This window comes from Pristiophorus japonicus, chromosome 21, assembly GCF_044704955.1.
Source record: "Pristiophorus japonicus isolate sPriJap1 chromosome 21, sPriJap1.hap1, whole genome shotgun sequence".
Lineage (NCBI taxonomy): Eukaryota > Metazoa > Chordata > Chondrichthyes > Pristiophoridae > Pristiophorus > Pristiophorus japonicus.
Genome location: NC_091997.1, coordinates 5126561 through 5148205, shown reverse-complemented (window position 1 = coordinate 5148205; position 21645 = coordinate 5126561). Strand labels below are relative to the sequence as shown.

At 40.6% G+C, this 21645-nt stretch overlaps 1 protein-coding gene across 1 annotated transcript in view; it reads left to right on the top strand.

The window, feature by feature from the left end:
- znf385c (zinc finger protein 385C) overlaps positions 1–21645 on the top strand; it is a 545533-nt gene that overhangs the window by 214807 nt on the left and 309081 nt on the right. Inside the window, exon 2 of the mRNA XM_070863987.1 lies at positions 1421–1684. Within this exon, the coding sequence (XP_070720088.1) occupies positions 1423–1684 (262 nt within the window). The 5' untranslated portion in view covers positions 1421–1422. The remainder of the gene's footprint in view (positions 1–1420; positions 1685–21645) is intronic.

Below are 21645 nucleotides of genomic sequence, written 5' to 3'. Positions count from 1 at the left end.
CCTCCTCTCCCACTCCTGCTTTATGAACATATGTGTGTAAACTATAGCCTTCAAATAAAATACTGAAGATTGATTTTATTCTGTGTTGATCATTCATTAGCCAGTTGTGATGCCATAGTAGCAACTGTTGCTCTAGGATTTGATGCTGTGATAGCATCCTTGAATGTAATTTCTAGCTTGCTATTTTATCAATGACTATTTAACAAAAATGCTCAGTATACATTGCCTTTTCTATTCACACTAAATTAACAGAATGCTGCACAAATATCCAAAAGGTTTAAACCCTGTTAAATAAACAGCAATATGTAATAAATGTGACAAGCACCTTGCAACAGTGTGAACTTATATTACAGCTGGTATTGGCAAGATATGTATTCAAATCTAAGGATTAAAGCAAAGCATTGTAACCACCATGCAGCTAAAAGCAATGTTTGGAGATTATATTCCATTTACACTGCTACTAAAGAACTCATCAGCCAATATGTGGATTCACATACCATACCACAATGAAAATGAAACAGAAATGTAAATCTGTGTGAATCTTGTGCCTAAAGTTGCAGCAATCGTATTTTGATATCTTTATCAGTGGCCCATGATATTTAGTCCATTGCCCCGCCTCCTCATTTCAATTTTTGGAGACAAACAGGTGTCCCTACTCTAGCTTTCCACCAAAATTCTAAAAACAGATACTCACCCACTTCTAGTACTGCGATTCCTAATATGGTTACTGACATGGACACGTTTTCAGCTGCTACAGCCAGGAGCAAGGGCTGGGTGGAATGGCTCATTAAGTCTCTGGTGCTATGTTAGTCCATTTCTCCTCGATATGGTTTAAATCAGTACTACCAATGTAAAACATACATTTAAATTAAGAAATTCCTATTTAATTGGCAACACTAATCTTTGTATTAATATTTATTGGTATAGTTAGCTGTTTCCCCCTACAAATTACAAAAAAAGATAACATATTACAAATTAATATAGAAAATGCCTTCAGCAGGAATTACCATTTTGATTCATATTTTTTAAAAAGCATTGAAAGCTCGCAGTTATCATTTGAAGAATTAAGGGAAGTCTGAAATTAGGCATACTGGTGCAGTGCAGTGATGCTCCATCTCACTGTATCACTGTGTTCATGTTTCAAATGTGAATGAATTGCAATGTTTAGAGAGACTTGCGGGCCTGTTGCTTACTCACTCTGGGATAGAAAATGGCACGCCATGCACGAGACCTAAAAAATTGGATAGAATGTATTACGTTTTTTGATCTTCTACGTTTCTCTGAATCTGATTTCCTACATTGATATTGAGAATAAATTCAGTTTTGTAGATCCTATGTAACAGGAAAGAGACACTCAGTTTGAAAGCTGAAAAAATCTTTCTATAATCAAAAATACAGTTAATGACCTTTCTTCTTAAAGGTATGAAACGACCATTAAGTCCTCCTCTACCTCCTGAAAGTGGTGATGTTGATGGTTCCTTGGTGAATGACGACGACACGGAATTGCAATCTGTTTCTACAGACAGCGGACAGAAGCAAGAAAGAAAACCACAGACTTACACTCTTTGTGGGGTGTGTAACATTCAACTCAACTCAGCTGCTCAGGCCCAGATCCACTACAATGGCAAATCCCACCAAAAACGACTAAAAAAGCTTCATAATGGAAAAATGCCCACAAACCAAGGTAAGGTTGGAACTAGATGTGCTGAAAAAAGGATATCCCATAAACTAGAACATCTGGCTTATCCTTTAACAGAAACAATCCTATTGGGTTTGCTACTCACAAACACACATAGGGGAGAGACAATCTTTTTGTCCAAATGTTAATCTCAAACTTCATTGGAGAAAGACGAGGTTTGCTTGTATACAATCTCTGCCTAGAAAATATGACGCTTAAAATATTCATCATGGACAATTTTTGAGGTTATTTTATTCAGAATAAAGGGATTTTTGAGTGTTTCTGTACATTAGCTGTGACTGTCAATAGAAAAGATCTGTTGCCTCTCTAGATCCAATTCTACTCTATATAAAAAGCGTTACTCTTTCAATCTTGGCTGTCTCCTGGAGGAGATCCCAGCCATTCCCAGCATCCCATTTCAAGAACCGGCCAGGAATTTCTTCGTAGCTGGTCCCGCCCTGTGACCCCCAACAATGCAACATCGCCAGAAATGTGCCTCGTGGAGCAAGAACAGCCAGGAGGAAATTCCCTGCCCGCTTTCAATTCTGAGAATTTCAACTCTGCTCTCTGTCTATAAACCAGCCTGCGAGATTCGGGATCAACATTTGAATCATTAAAAGCAAGCTGAGGTGAAGTGGATGATGCATGCACTAAATGTGACCTGTTCTCCAGTGACTGAAGGAGAGAAGGAAGGAGATAAGCCCCCAGCAGGAGGCCCCGGGCGAACTAACCCGGTCGGTGGGAGAGGAACAGTTCATGTCGGCCTGTGCTGTGCGCTGTTCTAGAATGTGTTTTATTATGGGAGTCAGGCAGCTTTAGTGATTCTCCCTTGAGGACTGAGCCTCACATACTTGAAATTGGGTTTCTGTGGTGAGGTGTGGGAGTCAGTGAATTGAATTAGGTTTGGTTTTGGTTTTATTTATTATTTTTACAACTTGCTGTGTATTGAAAAAAGGTAAAATTGCACGAAAACATCGGTTAGAAGTTATTTATAGCAATGATTTTGTAGAATCAGTGGAATTTACTTGGTGTGTCTCATTGTGGTCAGTAGTGTAGAAACATCACAGGAATTTTTATTTTAAAATTATTTATCCTTAAATCTTTCTAGTTTGCAGTCTTGCTTTGATTTACAAATTAAGTTGTAATTCATCTCACTGAAATCTTTGTATTCTGCAAAACGAGAAGAATTAAATATTTTAAACAGCCTTTGGTGATACTGAGACACTCAGTGAAAGTAAATGCAATAACAGGGGACAAACATCACATGATTGTTACGTGATCAAATCTCCATGGCTCTGTCTAACCAGAGTTGGCAACTTGAGCATGGCACATAGCTGCATGATTTTACACTCATCCAATTACCACAATTAAGTCTTTTATTTTAACTCATTATGCCCCAGATATGCTAACTTGAAGTTGCAGATGCATTCTTTTGTCTCCTGTCCCACAGACTCGGTACAAATGAGCAATATGGCTAGCAAGAACATTTCAGTCAGTCTCTCAGTAGAAGAAAAAGTATGGATAGTTAAAAAAAAAATTAAACCTGCACAGTCGAAACTGCTTTGTGTGATTCATCAGTTCATGGAATTGCTGAGTTTGATTTTTTTGTTTAATTATATAATCAGCCCTCTGTGGGAACTCTGCCCAGGATCAGTTTGTGTCACAAAAATAAACACTCGAGCAGCCTACCTTGCTCTTGCAGTCTTTAGCAATACCAACTCATGTGATTTTAGCTTTTGTTTGCTGATTTGCACTGCTTGTAAAAGTTTAATTACATTTGCTGTGGAGCCTTTGGCCATTTAAGGGTAACAATTACCAATCTACCAACAGCAATGTACCATTTAAAATGTACTTAAGCTTCTACAATATAAACAAAACAAAAAAAGTCAGTTTAAATTGCTTGTCAATTGATTTGAACAAGGAGGAATTTTTATAAATTTGTGAAGTTCTAAGCTTAGAAATCTTTGACAATATTAATGGATGAATGCTTAATTCATTTTTCTACTTGTTATTTTAATGGAGGTATTAACATATTGAAAATGAACGGAATTACTACTCCATTAAAATAGAGGACAGAGGAATATTATACGAATGTGTTAGGCTAATATTGCCATTGAAATTTCCCAACCTGGAGGGTGCTTCCAAGAAGCCCTATGGGCTTGAAGGCTGGCTTGAAGGTGCATTTTGATTTGGGCATGTAATGCTGGGACCCACGCCAGCTTACATATTGTAATTTGCAGCAATGAATTTTGAAAGGAAAGACAAATATTGCACATCTATGCATTAAACATGCTTGAGCAGCAAGATTGTCTTGTGCATGCCCAAAATATACTTTGGGCATAAAATTGTTTTAAATGTTATGGCCTGATTTTCATTCTGCTGCATTATGGGCACATTATCATCAGCTCAGGAGGTTGTCATTTTCTTCTGAATTCTGTTCATTAGCAATCACATCCAAACAGCACAAGACTGTATATTGCTGAAGTGGCTCTAGCAATAAATGTTTCATAAATCATACACATTTGAGTTTGTGTCTTCATTTATTCACCATGATGATTATAATGAGCTGGAGCAATTGATTTTTTTCCTCCCACAAAATGAGCCCTTTGATTAGAATTATCAAGCAAACACATTAACCAGATTTTGCTGTACATGTTTTTACTCAGTCTTAAGATACTAACTGTAATACATGAAGCATATTCAAAAAGGATCCATTTATTAGTGCCAGAATTATTGCATTTTTCGTAGATTTGGGTAATTGCACGAACCAATGGGATAAACCATAATGTACAAGTGGAGGACATTGGCATTATATTGTAATGTTTGTTTAATGGACCTTTTGAAAAACATTGATTTTCTACATAGTATTGATAATCCACTGAATCAAATGAATATTCACACACAACTGATTTTCATTTTATGTGCACTGTGTATGGCACCAGTGAGAGGCTTGAATCATTTTCAAGGTCAGGCCTTATTAGAATACTTTTGGCGAGCTGCGACCACATAGACATCTCACCAATCAAGCGGGCAGGAAATTTGGTGGCTCCTGTGCGGAGCTGAGTCAGATGTAGACCCTTAAAAGGGGCGGGGTGAGAGGTCATGGAGGGACCAGCTGCAAGTGAAAAGACTTTTTTTGAGGCATTTGTGCCCCTTCTGAGCAACTTGAAGACCACTGGTATGACCGTTCAATGCTCAGTTACACAAGTCGGAGCACATGCTCTTCCCAGCGGAACGCTAAAATTGCATCGGGACCCCACAGATGGCAAAGGATATATAAGTAGGATCCCGCCTGTATTGGGCAGGAGCAATGCTTGACTGTTTCTTGGCCCACTCCAAATGCACGGCAGCTGGGAACGGGGATGTAAGTAGCGTACTCCAATTTTCAAATCACAATTGCCCTGTTCCCACTCAAATGGAGACAAAAATCGCTCCCATACTTTTAGTCTGTTTAACAGATTGGTCTGTTAAACTGGTGTGAATCTGGTGTTATGGCATTACTGCAGTATGATGTTGATTACTGCACATGTGGACTGGCAGTGAAATATTGTTTACTGTCCTGAATGTGTTAGTGAAGTGTGTTTGACTCCCAGAATCCAGGATCAAAGCCGATTGGGTCAGCCAGTGCCATTATTAACTCATTCAGGCTACCGATGTCACTGAGCATCAATACTGTAAACGTTGATATTTCATAACTACCTCATTTTTCTTGTTCGTTTAAATAAATTTGTTGCAGTTGGATGTTCAATGAAGCAAGCCGTCATTATTTAAACTTTTCGACGATGTTGATGGAGCGTAGAACTCCATTCTTATCATCGCTAAAACTGGAAACAAACCATCTGTAGAGCTTATTCAGCTGTACAAAGATTAATTAGAATGAACACATTGAAAGAAGTTAAGAATAATTCACAGTACTGTGTACTTGTTACAACGTCATGTGAGAAATTTGTGTCTGAGATGTATGAGACACTGATTTCATGTGAATCTAGTTGAATTTTATTTTCCTATTGCTGCATTTAATTGAAGCACATTGTATTGACAAATTAAAAAGTTATCCCCCACTTCCAATTCCTTGGAACGTTCCTCACGGATTTCTTGAGCAAACATTTTTAACTGGATTCTCCAAGGTTTGGGGTGTCATGTAAACCACATATTGAATGCTCAATGTTGTTTGCAATGGTCAAAGTTTCCTACCAATTTGCATCAGTAAAATGTATTTACGGTAAATCTGCAGAATTACATAATGCAAGCAGCACACATCTTAATATGCTGTATTCTATGAATAATCAATTTAAAAAGTAGTGTTATATTTCAGTGCAGAAATTCCATGGAAGACCCTAAAGGGTTAACATTGAAGCTGAGGTGTCAGCAGCTGTTGGAATAGACCAGATGCATTCAGTTAATTCCATATTTCTATTTCGCCATTACTGAGTACACTGTACGCTCAGGATTAAGGGGAGTTGGAGTCATTTTTACAGTGATTTGTAGTTTCAATAATGGAAAAACCAAACACCTTCAGACATTTGATATGACTTTGAACAACTTAGAGGCTTAAAATATTGGCAGTATCTATAGATTTTGGTTTCAGTCAACTGCTGACAGAAAAATAGTGGAACAGCCACTACATTGCAGCAGGGCCTATCCTAAACAAGTCAGCAATGATAAGGCCTTTTAGTTTGTGTACATCTGGTACCAGTACAGCTCAGGTATTTGATTCAGTTGTGCTACAAGATTCAAGGTTGTAGGAATACTTCCAGTGAAATGATTCCCACAAGGATCCATTACCATGAGCTAGCCTCTGCGCTAATGGAATAAAAAAGATCCCGTTTACCTGTGATGGTTGCAACTGCAAACCAGGCTGGATTCTCTGATACAGGGGATTAAGGTAATACAAAAACCCTGCCCAATAATGATAACCGTAAATGATTAAATCCGGATGGTGACCTCTGAGCAGTGCTGGATCACACTGATAAGACAGAGCTTTGGGGAAAGTAATGTTGAGAATCCAAACAAGTAAATACAAACAGGAAAGTTAAAATATATATATATACATATTATGTATAAGCCTGCTGTTAGCTAGATACTTTTTGTTGTAATGTAAGCTAAGTGAATATTATTTTTCTGGCTTAGGAATGTTTATACCTTTTAATTACATGCAAACTTTTAGCACAATTATCGTAGAGTAAATTTAAATGGGAAGTTACATGTTATGGATAGACTGAATCAAAAGTAGAAATAAACAACATTGAAAGAAAGAAAGAGAGACTTGCATTTATATAGCACCTTTTACTACCTCAAGACTTCTCAATCCACCTTACAGCCAATGAAGTACTTTTAAAGTGTAGTCACCTGTTGTAATATAGGAAACCCGGCAGCCAATTTGCGCACAGCAAGCTCCCACAAACAGCGATGAAATAAATGACCAGTTAATCTATCGTTATTGATGTTGGTTAAGGGATAAATATTGGCCAGGATACTGAGTGGAACTCCCCTGCTCTTCTTCGAATTAGTGTCATGGAATCTTTTACATCCACCTGAGTGAATAGGTTAACGTCTCATCCAAAACATGCAAAACAGTAATGAAATTTTAACAATTGACATAAATAAAACTCTGTTAGACCAATGTTATAATAATAAAATGCAAATTATTTGGTAGAGCAGTCTATGAAATACAATCATTTTTCCCTTTTATATTCTATTATTCTGCACCATTTATTCTGCATTGAAATATGTACCTGTTGGTGGCATTGGTTCATTTAAAGACAACTTTTTCCCTGTTCATTTCTTTGGAAGCCCATTCCATTAGCGACACAATCAAGGTGATTGCATGCACTCAGTGGTACAATCAGCTGCACATTCTGTTTGATGTTCAGTGAAAACCTTGTTATTCATAAACTATCAAAGTCTACTGGAACTGTTGCACATAAGTTGTGTCATCTATCTCATAGTAAGTGAGTGAAACAATCCATTTACTGCCAAATTTTGCCAAATATTGTGCTACCGACCCACTCATTACCAGGCACTGGGTTGAGACTCCCAAACTTTTGCATAGCAACATAAAGAAAGAAACTGCAAATCTGAAACAGAAACAGAAAATGCTGGAAATACACAGCAGATCCAACAGCATCTGTAAAGAGAAACGATGGGTAACATTTCAGGTACTGAAAACTGAACGATAAACAAGCATTTTAGTAAAAGAAAGAGGGGGTGAAATTCGGCTGCTTAGCACCTCCTGTTAGCACCTGGGTGGGGGGCGGTGTTAACATGGCACTAAGGAGTTAGCAACCGGGCATGGTGAACGCAGCGACGCCCGCGAACTTCATTGCCGGTTTAGCGCTGGTGCTAACTCTTACCACCTGGGCCTCTAGCGCCTCGCAGATCATGACATCATAAAGTGCACAGCGCCCCGTTACCACCCCGGATGTGATATTGCCTCCCGCTCCCTGCTGTATCGCCGGGCGTGAACAACGGCAGGAAGAGGAGGCGTTGTCCACTCGGCTGTCCGCTTGGGGAGCGCTAATTAAATGGAATGGTTTTCAGGTAGGCCGGCCTTTATTATTTGCACCAGTCTGAGGACGGCTCAAAGTTTTTCATGTTTCATGACTGCAAGATGTCCCAGCCCTCCACTTTATGAGAGCGTTTGGGGCTGTAATGGCAGTCGCGCAGGTCACTTTGCAACGCAGAACTGCTGCCAAATAGGTTGAGCACCATCATTGGCCCGTCACTTTGAGCGAGGGAAGCAGACTCTGATGCGCTGCATTCTGAATTGTTCAGCACTCTGCCACTACTGCCCCACTCTCGGACTTTAGCGCCCTAAGAGAAGTGGTTAGCGCTTGATTTAGCGCTCCGCTTCCCTCTTGGAGCACTAAAGCTGAATTTCCCGGCAGGAGAGAATCAATTGTGCCTGGCGCTACTTTTTCTACTTTCCAACCGGGGCACGACTGAATTTCTAGCCCAGAAAGTCTTGCATTTATATAGCGCCTTTCATGACTTCAGGACATCACAAAGTGCTTTACAGCCAATTAAGTACTTTTTGAAGTGTATCCACTGTTGTAATGTAGTAGGATTAAGAAACAAAGCACAGAAATATTGCTCATGGTTTGAATCACCTGCAAACTGCTGTAAGATCATCTCCGAGTGGCAATGGAAACACAATGGGCCGTAATTTGCAGCCGCTACGGCGCATACAATTTGCGCACACGCCCATTAGGGACATGCAAGTTCCGGGTCTTCGAGCGCAAAGCACATGCGAGAAAACCCAGAACTTACAATCGGAGCCAACGCATCCCCGGGCAAAGTGTATTCACAGGCTGAGAACTTCTGCCCAGCGAATGCCCGTGAAACTCTTACACTTGGTAAAGGCAGGTGCAAGGCCTGCTTTTAGCAACGTAAGAGTTTAAAAAAACATTAAAATAAATTTTTAGAAATCATTTATACATTAGAAAACCTGTATAATAAGATAAGTTTATTTTAGCCCCTTTACAACATTTCAATTTATTTTTCAAAAACTTACAGTTTTGTTTTAATTATTTATTTAAACTGCATTTTAATTCATTTTAAATATGTAATGTATTTTTTTTGTATTTTGAGGGTTATTCCCATTCAGGCTTCTGGGGCTAGATTTTACACTTTTGTACTTATCGCCCAAAAATGGGCGTTATTTCCGGCCTGGGCAGTAAAAATGAGTTTTCAGATCGCTGGCTTCTCGCCCATTCTCAAAGCACCTAGTCTCCATTTTTGAAATTGGGCGTTACCGCGAGCGATATGAAATGGGCGGTTGCGTTAAATCTCGCTGACCTTCTGCCGTAAAGTGTTGTCGTCCTTAGCAACAGCATGGCAACGCTTGATTCCCACGATTCAGGAGGTTAAGGGTCATCATGACATGCGCAGAAGAGGAGACAGAGAGAGAGGGAGCTGAGAGGGACTGAAAGCGTGTGTGGGTGTGGTCTGTTGTGGGAGGCACGAGGGAGATTCACCAGCAGCAAAAAGCCTACTAAGCACGAAGAACATAGTTGGAACCGAGTTTTTGTCCAACAAATAAGATATAACATGGAAGGGATGGAGGAAGCCCTGGAGCTGGTAGCCAGGAACACTGGTGACAGAGGGCACCCAGTGGTCCCGGCACGTGGCACTGCACCCCAAGGTGCCACACCCCCATTGCCAATCACACATGAGAACCAGGAGCAACATCTTGCTTCTGGCTCGGAGCACGTTCCCACCTCGGGACCGTCCTCTCCCGTATCCATCCAAGCAGCGGTTCGGCCATCACCCCCCCCCCCCCTCCCAATGAAGCATCGCCTGAGGAGCTCCTCGGCCAGGTGGCTTGGAGTCAGGAGGGGAAGGGATAGAGGTGGGGAGGAGAAGCGGGGGGGGGGGGGGTGGCATGTTTTTTTTTACAGAAATACTAATGATTTCAGACAACTGTTCAGTTTAAATGTTTTTTATTTAACAAAACCTTGTTGCGCATTGGCTCAGATAACTGCACCATTACACGCTGGTGATTCCTTAACATCAAAAGATATAATTACACTTAACTTCAATCAACTTAAACTTTAACTGTCACCAAGGTGATGCCCACCATTGATGTATGACCTGCACACCCAGCAGTGTGTCAGCCTTGTAAATACAACCAACGTTCTTTCAGGCAAAGCGCTCATTGATGAGCTCCTGGCGTAAGGCTCTTGCAGCTATCATGCCACCACGGGCCTTTCACGCAGTCTACAGGGGGGCAGTGGCATGGCTTCAGCATCAGCCTGATTGTCTGGGCCGATGTCAGCAACATCTCCTCATCCTCATCTTCCTCTCTCTGGTAAGACTCATCAGGCAATTCTTGTCCCCTCCTGATAGCCAAGTTGTGCAGCATGGAGCACACCATCACGAATTGAGCTACCTGCTCAGGGTGGTATTGGAGCTCGCCTCCTGAGTGGTCCAGGCATCTAAAGCGCTGCTTAAGCACTCCAGTGGTTTTCTTCATGATATTGCGAGTGGCTCTGTGGTTCTCATTGTATTGCCTCTCGGCTTCGGTGTGGGTGTCAGGCAGGAGGGTCATCAGCCAGGAGGCGAGGCCATATCCATTGTCACCAAGCATCCAGCATTGACCTTGTGGCTGATCATTAAACATGTCAGATACAGTGCTCTCACGCAGAATGTGAGCATCATGGATGCTGCCGGAAATTGAGCATTCACTGCCATTATAATTTGCTGGTGGTCGACAACGAGTTGGACATTCAGGGAGTGGAATCCCTTGCGGTTCCTGAAAACCTCAGCATCCTGAAAAGGTGCCCGCATCGCGATGTGCGTACAGTCTATTGCTCCCTGCACCTTGGGGAAGTTTGCAATTCTGGAGAATCCTAGAGCCCTCTCACTCTGTGCCTCCCTGGTCATAGGGAAGCTGATCAAGTCCTCCTGCGTGCATACAGGGCTTCAGTGATCTGTCTAATACAGCAATTTGTGGCATGCTGAGACAGACCACAAATGTCGCCAGCTGAGGCCTGAAAAGAACCCGAGGCGTAGAACGACAGTGCCGCGTTGACTTTGACCTCGACGGACAGTGCAGTACTGATGGTGCTGGCAGGCTGCAGATCTCTCCTTATGAGCTGGCATACCTCAGAGATAACCCCTTTGTGGAAGTGCAGTCTCCAAAGGCAGGTGGTGTCGGGCAAGTCGAGGTAAGACCGCTTCCCTGTACTTGCGGGGGTTGTAACGTCTGGTCCTCCTCATCAGTTTGGCACATCTTACATTGGGCACACAATGCTGTGGAACGTACCTTCGGCCATCTCGAGTCTGCAGCATGTAATTGGTCATCAAGAGAGGGTGAGAAAGGATAGACTCCATTGCAATAGCTCTCTGTTTTCCACCGATTGATCACAAACAATGAATGTCCCGACGAAGACACCTATTAAATTCTATTCGGTCACAGTATGGTCAAGATGTTTTACAGATGTTTACATCAACACCAACGACCTCCAGAGTACATTAGAACTCTCCCGAGGTTGAAGCACAGCAGCCTTTTAAAGGACGCGACATGTGATGTAGAACATGGTGTCCATAACGCTGTGCTTAGTTCCGATTGGTTCCACTTTTTCCGATTAGTTCCACTTTTTCCGATTAGTTCCAGTTTTTTGGGCGAGCGATATTGTGGGCGATATGTGTGCGAGGTGGTGAAAGTGACGCTGGCCGATCTCATGGCTGCTAGTTTCAGCAAATATGATCTTTTTGACAAAAAAAAAATGGACGGGCGGTATTATTGAACCTCGGCGTTAATTCCGTGTGGAAACGAACGCTGGGCGATATTATGGCCGTTGATTTCGCCCATTCTGATGATTCCGCCCAAAAAAAGTGGGAGGGCGGTATTATTGAACCTCGACGTTACACACATGGGGAAAGTAATGCTCGCCGATAAGTTTCTGAAAAATGCCCGTCAGTTTCCATTTCGTGGCGAAATGGGCGATATATGGGCTTTATACGTCATTTCAGCGGTAAAATGGATGTTAAATGGGCGTTAAGCATGCAAAAAAAGTGGACACTCTAGCCCATGGTGTTTCTATACATAGCGAATCCCCAGAAGAATGAATGGGGAATCCCTTTTACTGGTCGGGCCGGCCCACGTGATCCCAGGGGCGCTTGCGAACTGCGTGCGCCCCTGGAATACATGGGTCTCTACCCGCGGGAAGCCGGAGAGGCCCAGGACCACGAATCTCCGTACCTCCCGGACCACCAGGTATGCGGGCATCTTATTTGCGGATCGGAGGCATTTCCCCGCGGGAAGCCTCCAACGGCAAATTCAAGGCCCATATGTAAAAGGCACGAAAATAGGAATTTGGAGAATGATAAAGAAACAAAAAGAAAAATGCAACTGCAGTAATGAAATGAAAGCAGGAAATAGTAGAAACATGCAGTAGGTATGCCCATCCAAATGAAATAGGGAGACTTAGCGCAAACTAGGCGATCACTTTGTCGAACACTTTCAGTCTGTCCATGTGTGTGACTCTGGACTACATGTGGCTCACCATTTGAATTATGATTTCTCTTTTGGGTTCCTACTTTTATAACAAGGCTGAACACAAGCGTCAGGAACATTGGTCCGGATTTTGCGATAAAAATAATGGTGGCGTGTCAGCGCTCACCATTATTGAAGAGTAAATCAGACAGCAACTTCTGGTGCCAGCACAGCCGCAGTTAAACACAGAAAGCAGGAAGTTGCTGACAAGTTGCGCTGCTCCTCCAGAAGCTTCTCACTGAGAGACTCGCCATTCAAACACCACGATGGCCATGAAATTGCAGTACTTTTGATACCCACTTTGCATGCTGGGAAAAGTTAGTGCTTGTCCATACCAGTGGAAGTAGATTTTTAATGGCATGATAAGTCTTAATTACTGCCAACCAACTTTTTTGGCACTGAAAATTAACTTTGACAAGTGTAGCGCCTCATTCGATTTTAGTTATGGTTGGAGATTTTAAAACATTTAAATGACTCTTTTATCTGTCTCTTTTATCTCTCCCTCTTAATCCCATCTTTCTTTCCCTCTCTTTATTTCCTTATCTGTACATGATTTTACATTTGAATTAAATATTCCAACTTACATTTCCTGGTTCGGACTGCTTGTCACAGAAAGGATTCTTCAATCTGATTGGTTAAGATGTTACACAGTTGCTTGTCCTGTCCACACAAGTCCCAGATCTCCTATAGAGGGCACTACGCTCAAATCACTGCAAATTCTAGTACAAAACCCCATAGAAAATCTGGAGGCAAGTGTAAGTATAATGAACGGCTAGCGCCGTTCCTTCACTGCTGACCAGAAATCTAGGCCATCTCCTCTTTCTCTGTATTTGAACATTGCCTTGTGTACCTTCAGACTTTAGCTTTAGCCCCATTTTCTTTACAGCGGGGAGTGCTAGTAATGTGGGCCAGGTCTGTCAGTGTGTGGAGGGAGTGGGAGCTAGTTGACATTTCAGAGGTAGACCCTTTGGTCAGAAAACAGTTTTATTTTATCTTCAAGGCAGACTTAATGGGATAGACCTTGATTTGTGTGATTGTGTAAAACGGGTGATAGTGAACTGGCAACCTGTTTTACATCTCTCCCAATTTTTATGTCCATTGCTTAAGTCAAGATATACCCCGCTGAGCTTTTATTTTTATTTCCATCCTCCTACATCTGAAGGGCTCTTGCTTGCTGTCTAGCTTTTTCCAATTTTCCCCATTTTGTTGCCTTTTTCTATGTGTGGGCCTCTCCCTAGTCATTTGACTTGCCCCTTTTGAGGCGAGTTTTTATATTCATTGTTTTCAGTTAAGCAGTTTGTAGATCGTTCAACCTATGAACATCCTCTCTGTGATTGGAATGTCTGCTCTTTATTTCCCCTTTTTTTGCTCAATTCTGTCAGAATATTTGCTAATCTTTAAGTTTTCAGTTCTGATGAAGGGTTGCATTTTAAAGATTAACCTGTCTTTTCTCTTTAAAGATGTCAACTGAACAGCTGCATTTCCAGCATCTTCTATTTTTGTTTGATTTCCCTTAAACCCCTTTTAAACAAAAATAGCAGAAAAATGTCGACCATCAGCACAAGCTGCATTGAAAATCTAGGTTCTAAAATTGAAAGGACATTTTGCTAACCCAATGTGGCACCTAGTTTTCTCATTTTAATCAGCCTCAGAGTGCTGATGCCAGAGATTACAACGGCATTACAGTCAATTAAAGGTGATGTGCCAGCTCTGTGAAGAGCATTCCACTGCCACAGACATCTTGGAGCAGTACATTATTGAAATGTTGTCCAGCATACAGAAAAATAAACACAAATCTGATGGTATAGCAATGATGATGCCCCAGTTTAAAAAGAGTAATCAGAAATCTGAATTTGGCAAAACAGATAAGAGTAAGAGTCATTTTAATAATACAAAGCTTTAAAAGCAATGGTGAAAATGGCTCTTGTTAGTCAATCCCCCATGGTGTAGTGCACAGTAAGTCAGAGAATATGGTCTCCCTGACCTGTCTCAGCTGCACTCAAGCTCCTGTTTTGCTTTTTGTCTGTCCTCTTCTGCTTCTGTCTGTCTCTCTGTTCCGGCTACTGTGGGCTGGTTTTAACCAATCTCGGCGGGTCTGTGGCGGGTGATGTCGGAGTCGGGTCCGGGCCTCGCTGTTGGCTCCAACCTGCTGTCCAAAATGATTTGCCCCTGATTGTGCTTGTTAAGCCCGCCTGCCTCATCCTGCTGTGCCACATTTCACATCCCCATCACTCTGCCTTCTCCACCCAGTCCTGCACATCCTGACTCACACCAACTTACCTTGCACCTCCATCCATCCCTTTCTATCTACATTGTCACTTCCCCATCTCACTAGCTACCCTCACGCTCACACACCCTCATCCTTGTCCAATCATACCAACTAGCAACACACAAGGGTAGGCAGTTGGGTATTTTATGCAATGTTCATGTAAAGTTTCTGTTAATGTGCTGTCAAACATTGAAACCTTTATTTTCAACACTTGGTTGGTGCTGCTGGTGTGCCTGGTGCTGCTTGTGTTGGACTGATCATGGTGGGATTCTGAGGACCAAGGTGAGATAATTTCAAGGGCACTGTTGCTGATCTGTAAAATGGCAGGTGACCTTGAGATGAAAGACGCGATCTGTCAATGGTGAGAGAGGTTGTTCCAATGAGATGACACTGGATAGAGGCTTTACTCCAAACACTTGCAACCTGCATAAAGCTCAAATTGTCTTCCAAATGCAGTAAGCTACAGCTTCTGAGCTTGGAAAGTGAACAGCTGTGAGATGGGTGCTTTTATAGCACATTTCCAGCTGTCAAGTAATGAGATGATTCCATGGCCATTCAACTCCCGCCCTGCTTACCTGACATGATCCCCGAGCAACATGGACCCTGCGGCCGACCTCGTAAACTGAAGGTGAGCTGAAAATAGTTCTTAATCATCTGTGACAAGGTCATAATGACCTGAATTGCCTGTCGGATCTGCTCAGTCCCGACCCGATCCACCACCAATCACGCCCGCTGACCCCCACTCCACCTCCTCAAAATTCCCCCCCATCTCTCCCTTACTCTTTTGGCTTCTCTCTTTCGCCTTCTGCTTTTCTCTCTTTTTCATTTTTTCACTTTTCCTTTCAGGTGGTGTGGTTTGGCAGGAAAAGGATCCATAAATGGCTGCAGGCTGCATTTTGGGTGGGGTTGTGGTGAAACTGTGGGCCTCATTAGCTCCCTACCCGTCCCTTCTCTCAGTCACTCTTACTTACCCCCACCCCCTTGCTCCCAACACGTTCCTAACTGCTTTACCTGCTCACTACCCCATCCCCTTCCTATCACTGATCCGCTGTCAATCATTTTAAATTTAACAACTGACCTGCCACCCACTGAGCGGCTGCAAAATTCTGGCCTCTGGCTCAGCAAGTGAACAATTTAAACTATGAAGTCTCATTCCTTCAGGTAGTAAATTATTCTTCGAGACTTTTTAAATGTCAAATTTTAAATCATTTAATTTTCTTCTTACTTTTCTTTTCTTTTTTTTAATCTCTTAATCTAGTCTTTCTTTCCCTCTCTTTTTCTCTTTCTGTACCTGATTTGACTCTAATTCACACACTCTATTTCACCCTCCTTCTCACATTCTTTCTTTCTCAATCCTTAAATCTAATTGGTTAAAGAGATAAACAGTTGGTCCCATCATTCATTGAGTTTCCAGATGCCCCATTGCCTTTGCCACACCATTATCAGCTTGCACTTCCAGCATGTGACGGCCAAATATTCTTTGAGCTGAAGGGTACAGGAAAAAGTCTAACTAACAGGGCATGCTGCGAGATTTCCCGCTCCAGTAAGATCCAGCCCATTATATTTTGGGACGACAACATGCAGAATCTTGCTGCTGTGTTTTTTTGTAAAGCTTTGAAATAATTTGCAACCTTTTTGTCCCTACTCTGCTACCTTCGCTTCCCATGGCCACGATCTCATCTCTTAGTAAGCGTGTCTACAACTGTTACCAATATTGCTCCAAACTGGCCAGCAGTAGCAAGACAGTGTGTGATGGTGATGGACCTTGTTACAAATTCCTCCTCCCTTTTGATGTGAGTCCTCCTTGGAGTGACTTAACTGCAACCCAAGGAAACTTATCAACCAGGGATAACCACGTTCAAATGTCAGTTGAGTTTTGGATTCAGTTCCGGGTCCCCAGCACAAAAGTCCAGCATTCTTCCACTGGAGTTATCATTCAAAGCCTGCAGTTAAATTATTACATTTAAATAGAGCTTCTTTCTGTAGTCAAACACAGACAAATGCCTATTAAATCCCGAGGAGAAAAGATTAAATTCAATGAAAATGAGCAATGAGCCATAATTTAACCTGAATAAATGAAACAAGTTCTCTGTGACGCACCTACCCTCAGGCTTGAGTTAGGGACAGTCACGTACAAATTACTGTGTAACCTTAGATTGACAAACAAAGGTCTTATGTCTGTAAAAATCCCTAAACACCATTAATAAATCATTTTTAAACCTGGAACAAAATGATTGAAAACCAAACATGAATATCTTTTATTAAAATTGTGATACTAGGACAAAAGTGCTTCGGGGCGAGTCACTTTTATGCTTCAATTTATTTCTATTTAATGTGGACAATGACCGCCTTAGGACGGAATCATTGTATATTGTTGCTTAACAGCTGCCACTCTTCATTCTGGGTTTCTGAGCTCAGCTCATGTGAGACTTTTGTCTGCATTAATTTGTGATAGCCAAACATTCCAGCCTTGTTTCTATGAAAAACTAACAAATCATATGGTTATACTCCAAATACTATGTATGAAAAAAGATAATGTAGGGAAAGTATTTATTTTAAAGTTGTTGTTTATTCTGCAGATGCTGGTCTCAGACCAGTACCTGTATCAATTGTACATATTTGTTAGAGATTTGGTAACTGGCTTCTAATTGCCTGGTAAATTTTAATGTGAGCAGAGAGCGAATGGAAATGCATTTAACATTAGCATCACAGCGATTGTGATGCCCAACTGGTGTGAGCCCAACTGGTGTGAGCCTATGTCCTGAAAATAGTCTTGCGTCTCTCACCCAAGTGTGCCACAAATAACTTTTCACCAAAATTACACTACACATCATCATAAATTATTTGACTGTCCCATAATACATTGGGGAGTTGACAGCTTTACTGTGTAATCTTTAGTTGTTACCAATTAGTCTCCTGTCCTCTTCCTTCATCTGATCTGATCTACTGCCATCCAATAATGAGCAGTCACCTAGAGATTAAATGTTGGAACAACTACGTCTCTAAACCTCAGGGGAGCATTCAGCAGATGAGAGATGCCTTACTCTGTCTCCTGCTTTTCTCTGGGTAGTTTGTGTTACCATTCCCTCCATTCTACAAAATGCAGTTTCCCTAGGTGAATCCATGAGGCTAAACATAACTTAAAGCATGTAGTGCTTGTGCCTTAGGGCTAATGATATACCTCGTATTGCTGGATTGCATAATGGAATTCGTATGAAATGTTCACTATACACCTGATTTATTTGAGAGACAAAAAACACCATACTGTCATACTATATAGTTCAGGTTAAAGGTAATACAGTTATTAACTTGAATTGGTACTTTTCAGAGTCCTCTTAAATAGGTCATTTGATATTTCTTTGCATGGAGCATGCCTTGACCCCATGAACATTTATCTCACAGTCATTATGTGGCCATAAATGGTTGAAACAAATGAAGTTAAGAAATGGCCAACAGCCTGCAAAATGTTTTCCCTCATCCTTCAGCCACTGGATAGAGAACCAGACCAAAGTTCGAGTGCAGCATCTTGAACCTGGCTTGATTTCAGGAGCCACAGTTGACACCTTGTCCAGGCTTCATCCACTCATTGACTGTTTTGACAAGGCATAATCATCTTTCCACAATCTGACTGATTTGTAAAGCAAAGCACCAGATCGTTGTCCTGTAGAATAAATCTTACTTCTGATAGGTCAGCCATTAGAGATAATAGCTGCGTCTGCAAGCTTGCATTTTTTGACACCTCACTGATTGAAGGCAAAATATAAAAGCAAAGTATGAATTGTCCTTCAAAGAATCCATATTCGGATAGCTAACAAATAATGTGAAAAGATGTAATACAGAAATATTTGTAGCCTAGTTGATCTCCAATTTCAACGTTTCAAGTAATTAAAACAGAAAGTACTGGAAATATGCAGAGGTTCAGTTAATATCTGGAAAGAAAAGATAGGATAACATTTTGGATGGTGCTCAGCATCAGAGTTCTGATTAGTTCTGGTCAAGGGTTCAACTCAAAACATTCGCCTATTTTTTTTTTCAGATGCTGACTGAGAATCGTTTTCTGTTTTATTTCAGATTGCCAACATTTGATTTTTTTTTCATTTCATGTCTAATATTTTCATTAAATGAGGATAGTTTTGAAGATGTGAGTAAGTTTGAATTTCACTAAGGCTTTGACCTCCTGGTGCATAGGTGCAAAATTATAATTTTGTAATAATTCCAAAAATCTTTTAATACTCTTTCAGTCAAATTCAAATCAAATTGCACCTTGTTGTATGTTTGTGTTGTGTTCTAGTTCTTGACCTATGTTTGTTTCCTTTTAGTCTTTACCCAACTTTACCCATTTTTTAACCATGAATACATTCCCTATTGAGTGAATTAGAGTTGCTTTTGCCTCCCCAGTGCAAATTGTGTTTTCAGATTAACTGGCAGAAGCATGTTTCTTTGCAGTCAGATAGGCACAAGTCTTTATTTATGGCTTCAACCCACAACCATTGAATTTTTAACACAAGAAAACTCTATTCGGTTTCTGCATGTGATAGGAAAGAGGGGAAAATATTTCTTCAAACTGTCTTCCAGGGTGTCTCCTTCAAGTGACTGCAAAGGACATTTCAAATGGTGACATTCAAAATTTTGCTTAGCTTTCCAATTATTAGCCAAAGCAAACTGACACCAACTGATGTATAGTAAATCAATAACAGTGTAAAGCCCCCCTCAATTGGTAAGAACTAATTGATGATGCAATTCTGTAATCGAATAATCATGCAGCCCTGGTTTAGGATTTCTTGGTTTAGTTTGCCATTGTGCGAGAGACCACAGCTGTTTTTTGCTGCCAGGCCACATTTGCCTGGATCAGCTGAGTGACTCTGTGAAGGTAACGCACTCTGGCAAGATGTACTATGGATATCCAAGAACGTGTGTTCTCATTCTCATTCTCATTCTCATTTCCTAAACCTCAAGCACATCACAAACAAGTGTTCCTGTGCTTTTTGCAGTCAGACTTTAAAACACTCTTTAACAACACAAGTGAAAACCTAAAACAATGTGGGCAGGACTTCTGAAGAGAGGTATGTTTATGGAGTTTTTTTATATTGGTCTTTCGTGTGCGTTGCAGTAGTTACCGTTTATGTGAAAGGAAATATTATAGTGAGATTTCTTAGAATCAATATGTCAGTCTTTACAACAGAAAAGGCTTTTGTGAACTGACTTCACTTACAAACTAGTAGTGGAGCTTCATGTTGATGGTGTTGTACCTGATGGTATTGATCAAATAGAGTGCACTGTATGTTCTGTTTTAAGTTTGTTCTTTTTGTGAATGAGAAAACATTACACCTTATTGACATATCAGGATACAGATAAGATGGAGCAGTAGTAATCACATTTAATTTTCATAAAATTTGGTACCCAATGATATCCATAGAATATTGATGCTGTGACTTTTTAATACAGAATTAGCTTTTAGAATGAAACTGTTAAGTAAAACAAGTATTTGGATGGTAGATCTGAGTGACATAAATTTAGAGTTCAAGGATCCCTATAAAATGCAGCACTTGAAAATGTAAAGCTAAATTGAATTTCCAATATTAAGGTACAGATGATGACAAATTGATGGCTGACCCTTTTTTATTCACTCCTGGTAAGCATTTTATTTTTGATGCACAGTAATTTCTGGTGTGCATTAGACCAGTGTAATTTACTCTAAAGCACAATAATATCATAAATATTGACTATTGAAAACTGTACTTGGCAAAGTATGATGTAGGCACACGATGTAGATACCCCCTGTTTGCTCCACTATATATTTATATGCCTTGGGTGCCAGTAAATTGGAGAACCATGGACCGAGAATGTTGCTGAAATAAGCTTGTTGATGAAATGTATTGTTTTTTGTTACAAGAAAAAAATCATTGTTTTTAGTTCATGTGTTACTTTTGAATCTTAGAATTAGATTGCTACTAACTGCTATCCTCAAATCACAAATTCTGTAGGATGCTGTTAAATGATTCTTAAAAATATATATTTGTGATTTAGTCCATTTAACCTCCCATTCTGCAATTTAGATTAGACTAAAACAATTTGTTGTGCAAATCTTTACCAGGAAGTTGTTAATGTGTCAAAGGTATTAAAGTGCTGAACTGAAATATAGAGAGTGCTGAGTGATGAAGACATCCAATAATTGAGGAACATTTTATGCTCAGATCAGGATCATATATTTAAATGTTGCATTTAGATCAGCATTCTTGTATGAAATAGAAGTGATTCAAACTCTGGGTTTGGATCAGGTACCTGTTACTTGGAGTCAACCATCCATTGTATTTTGTTTCCAAAGAATATAAGTATTCTTTATATAATTTAAGTATTCACATTGAAATGCATAACAAGAGTTGAAGTGTTGATGCATTTAAATGTTCATCCTATGCTGGAGTGTCACTAGTTTATCACTAGTAAATAGATGTGTTACTGCTTTGTCATCATGTTTCAATCAAGTTGTTCAGACTGTGCCACAAATAGATAATCTGTGTATATTTGACATCTATCACTTAAGGCGTCTAAAATAGTTGCTTGCGCAACTAAATCTTTATCTGTTATAGCCCGATAAAATTAAATAACAACAAAATAACTTCCCACAACAGCTAGCTTTGGTTCTGATTTTTAGTTATTTTCACAAAATTGATTCAAACTCACTGGATTAGAAGCTGGCTC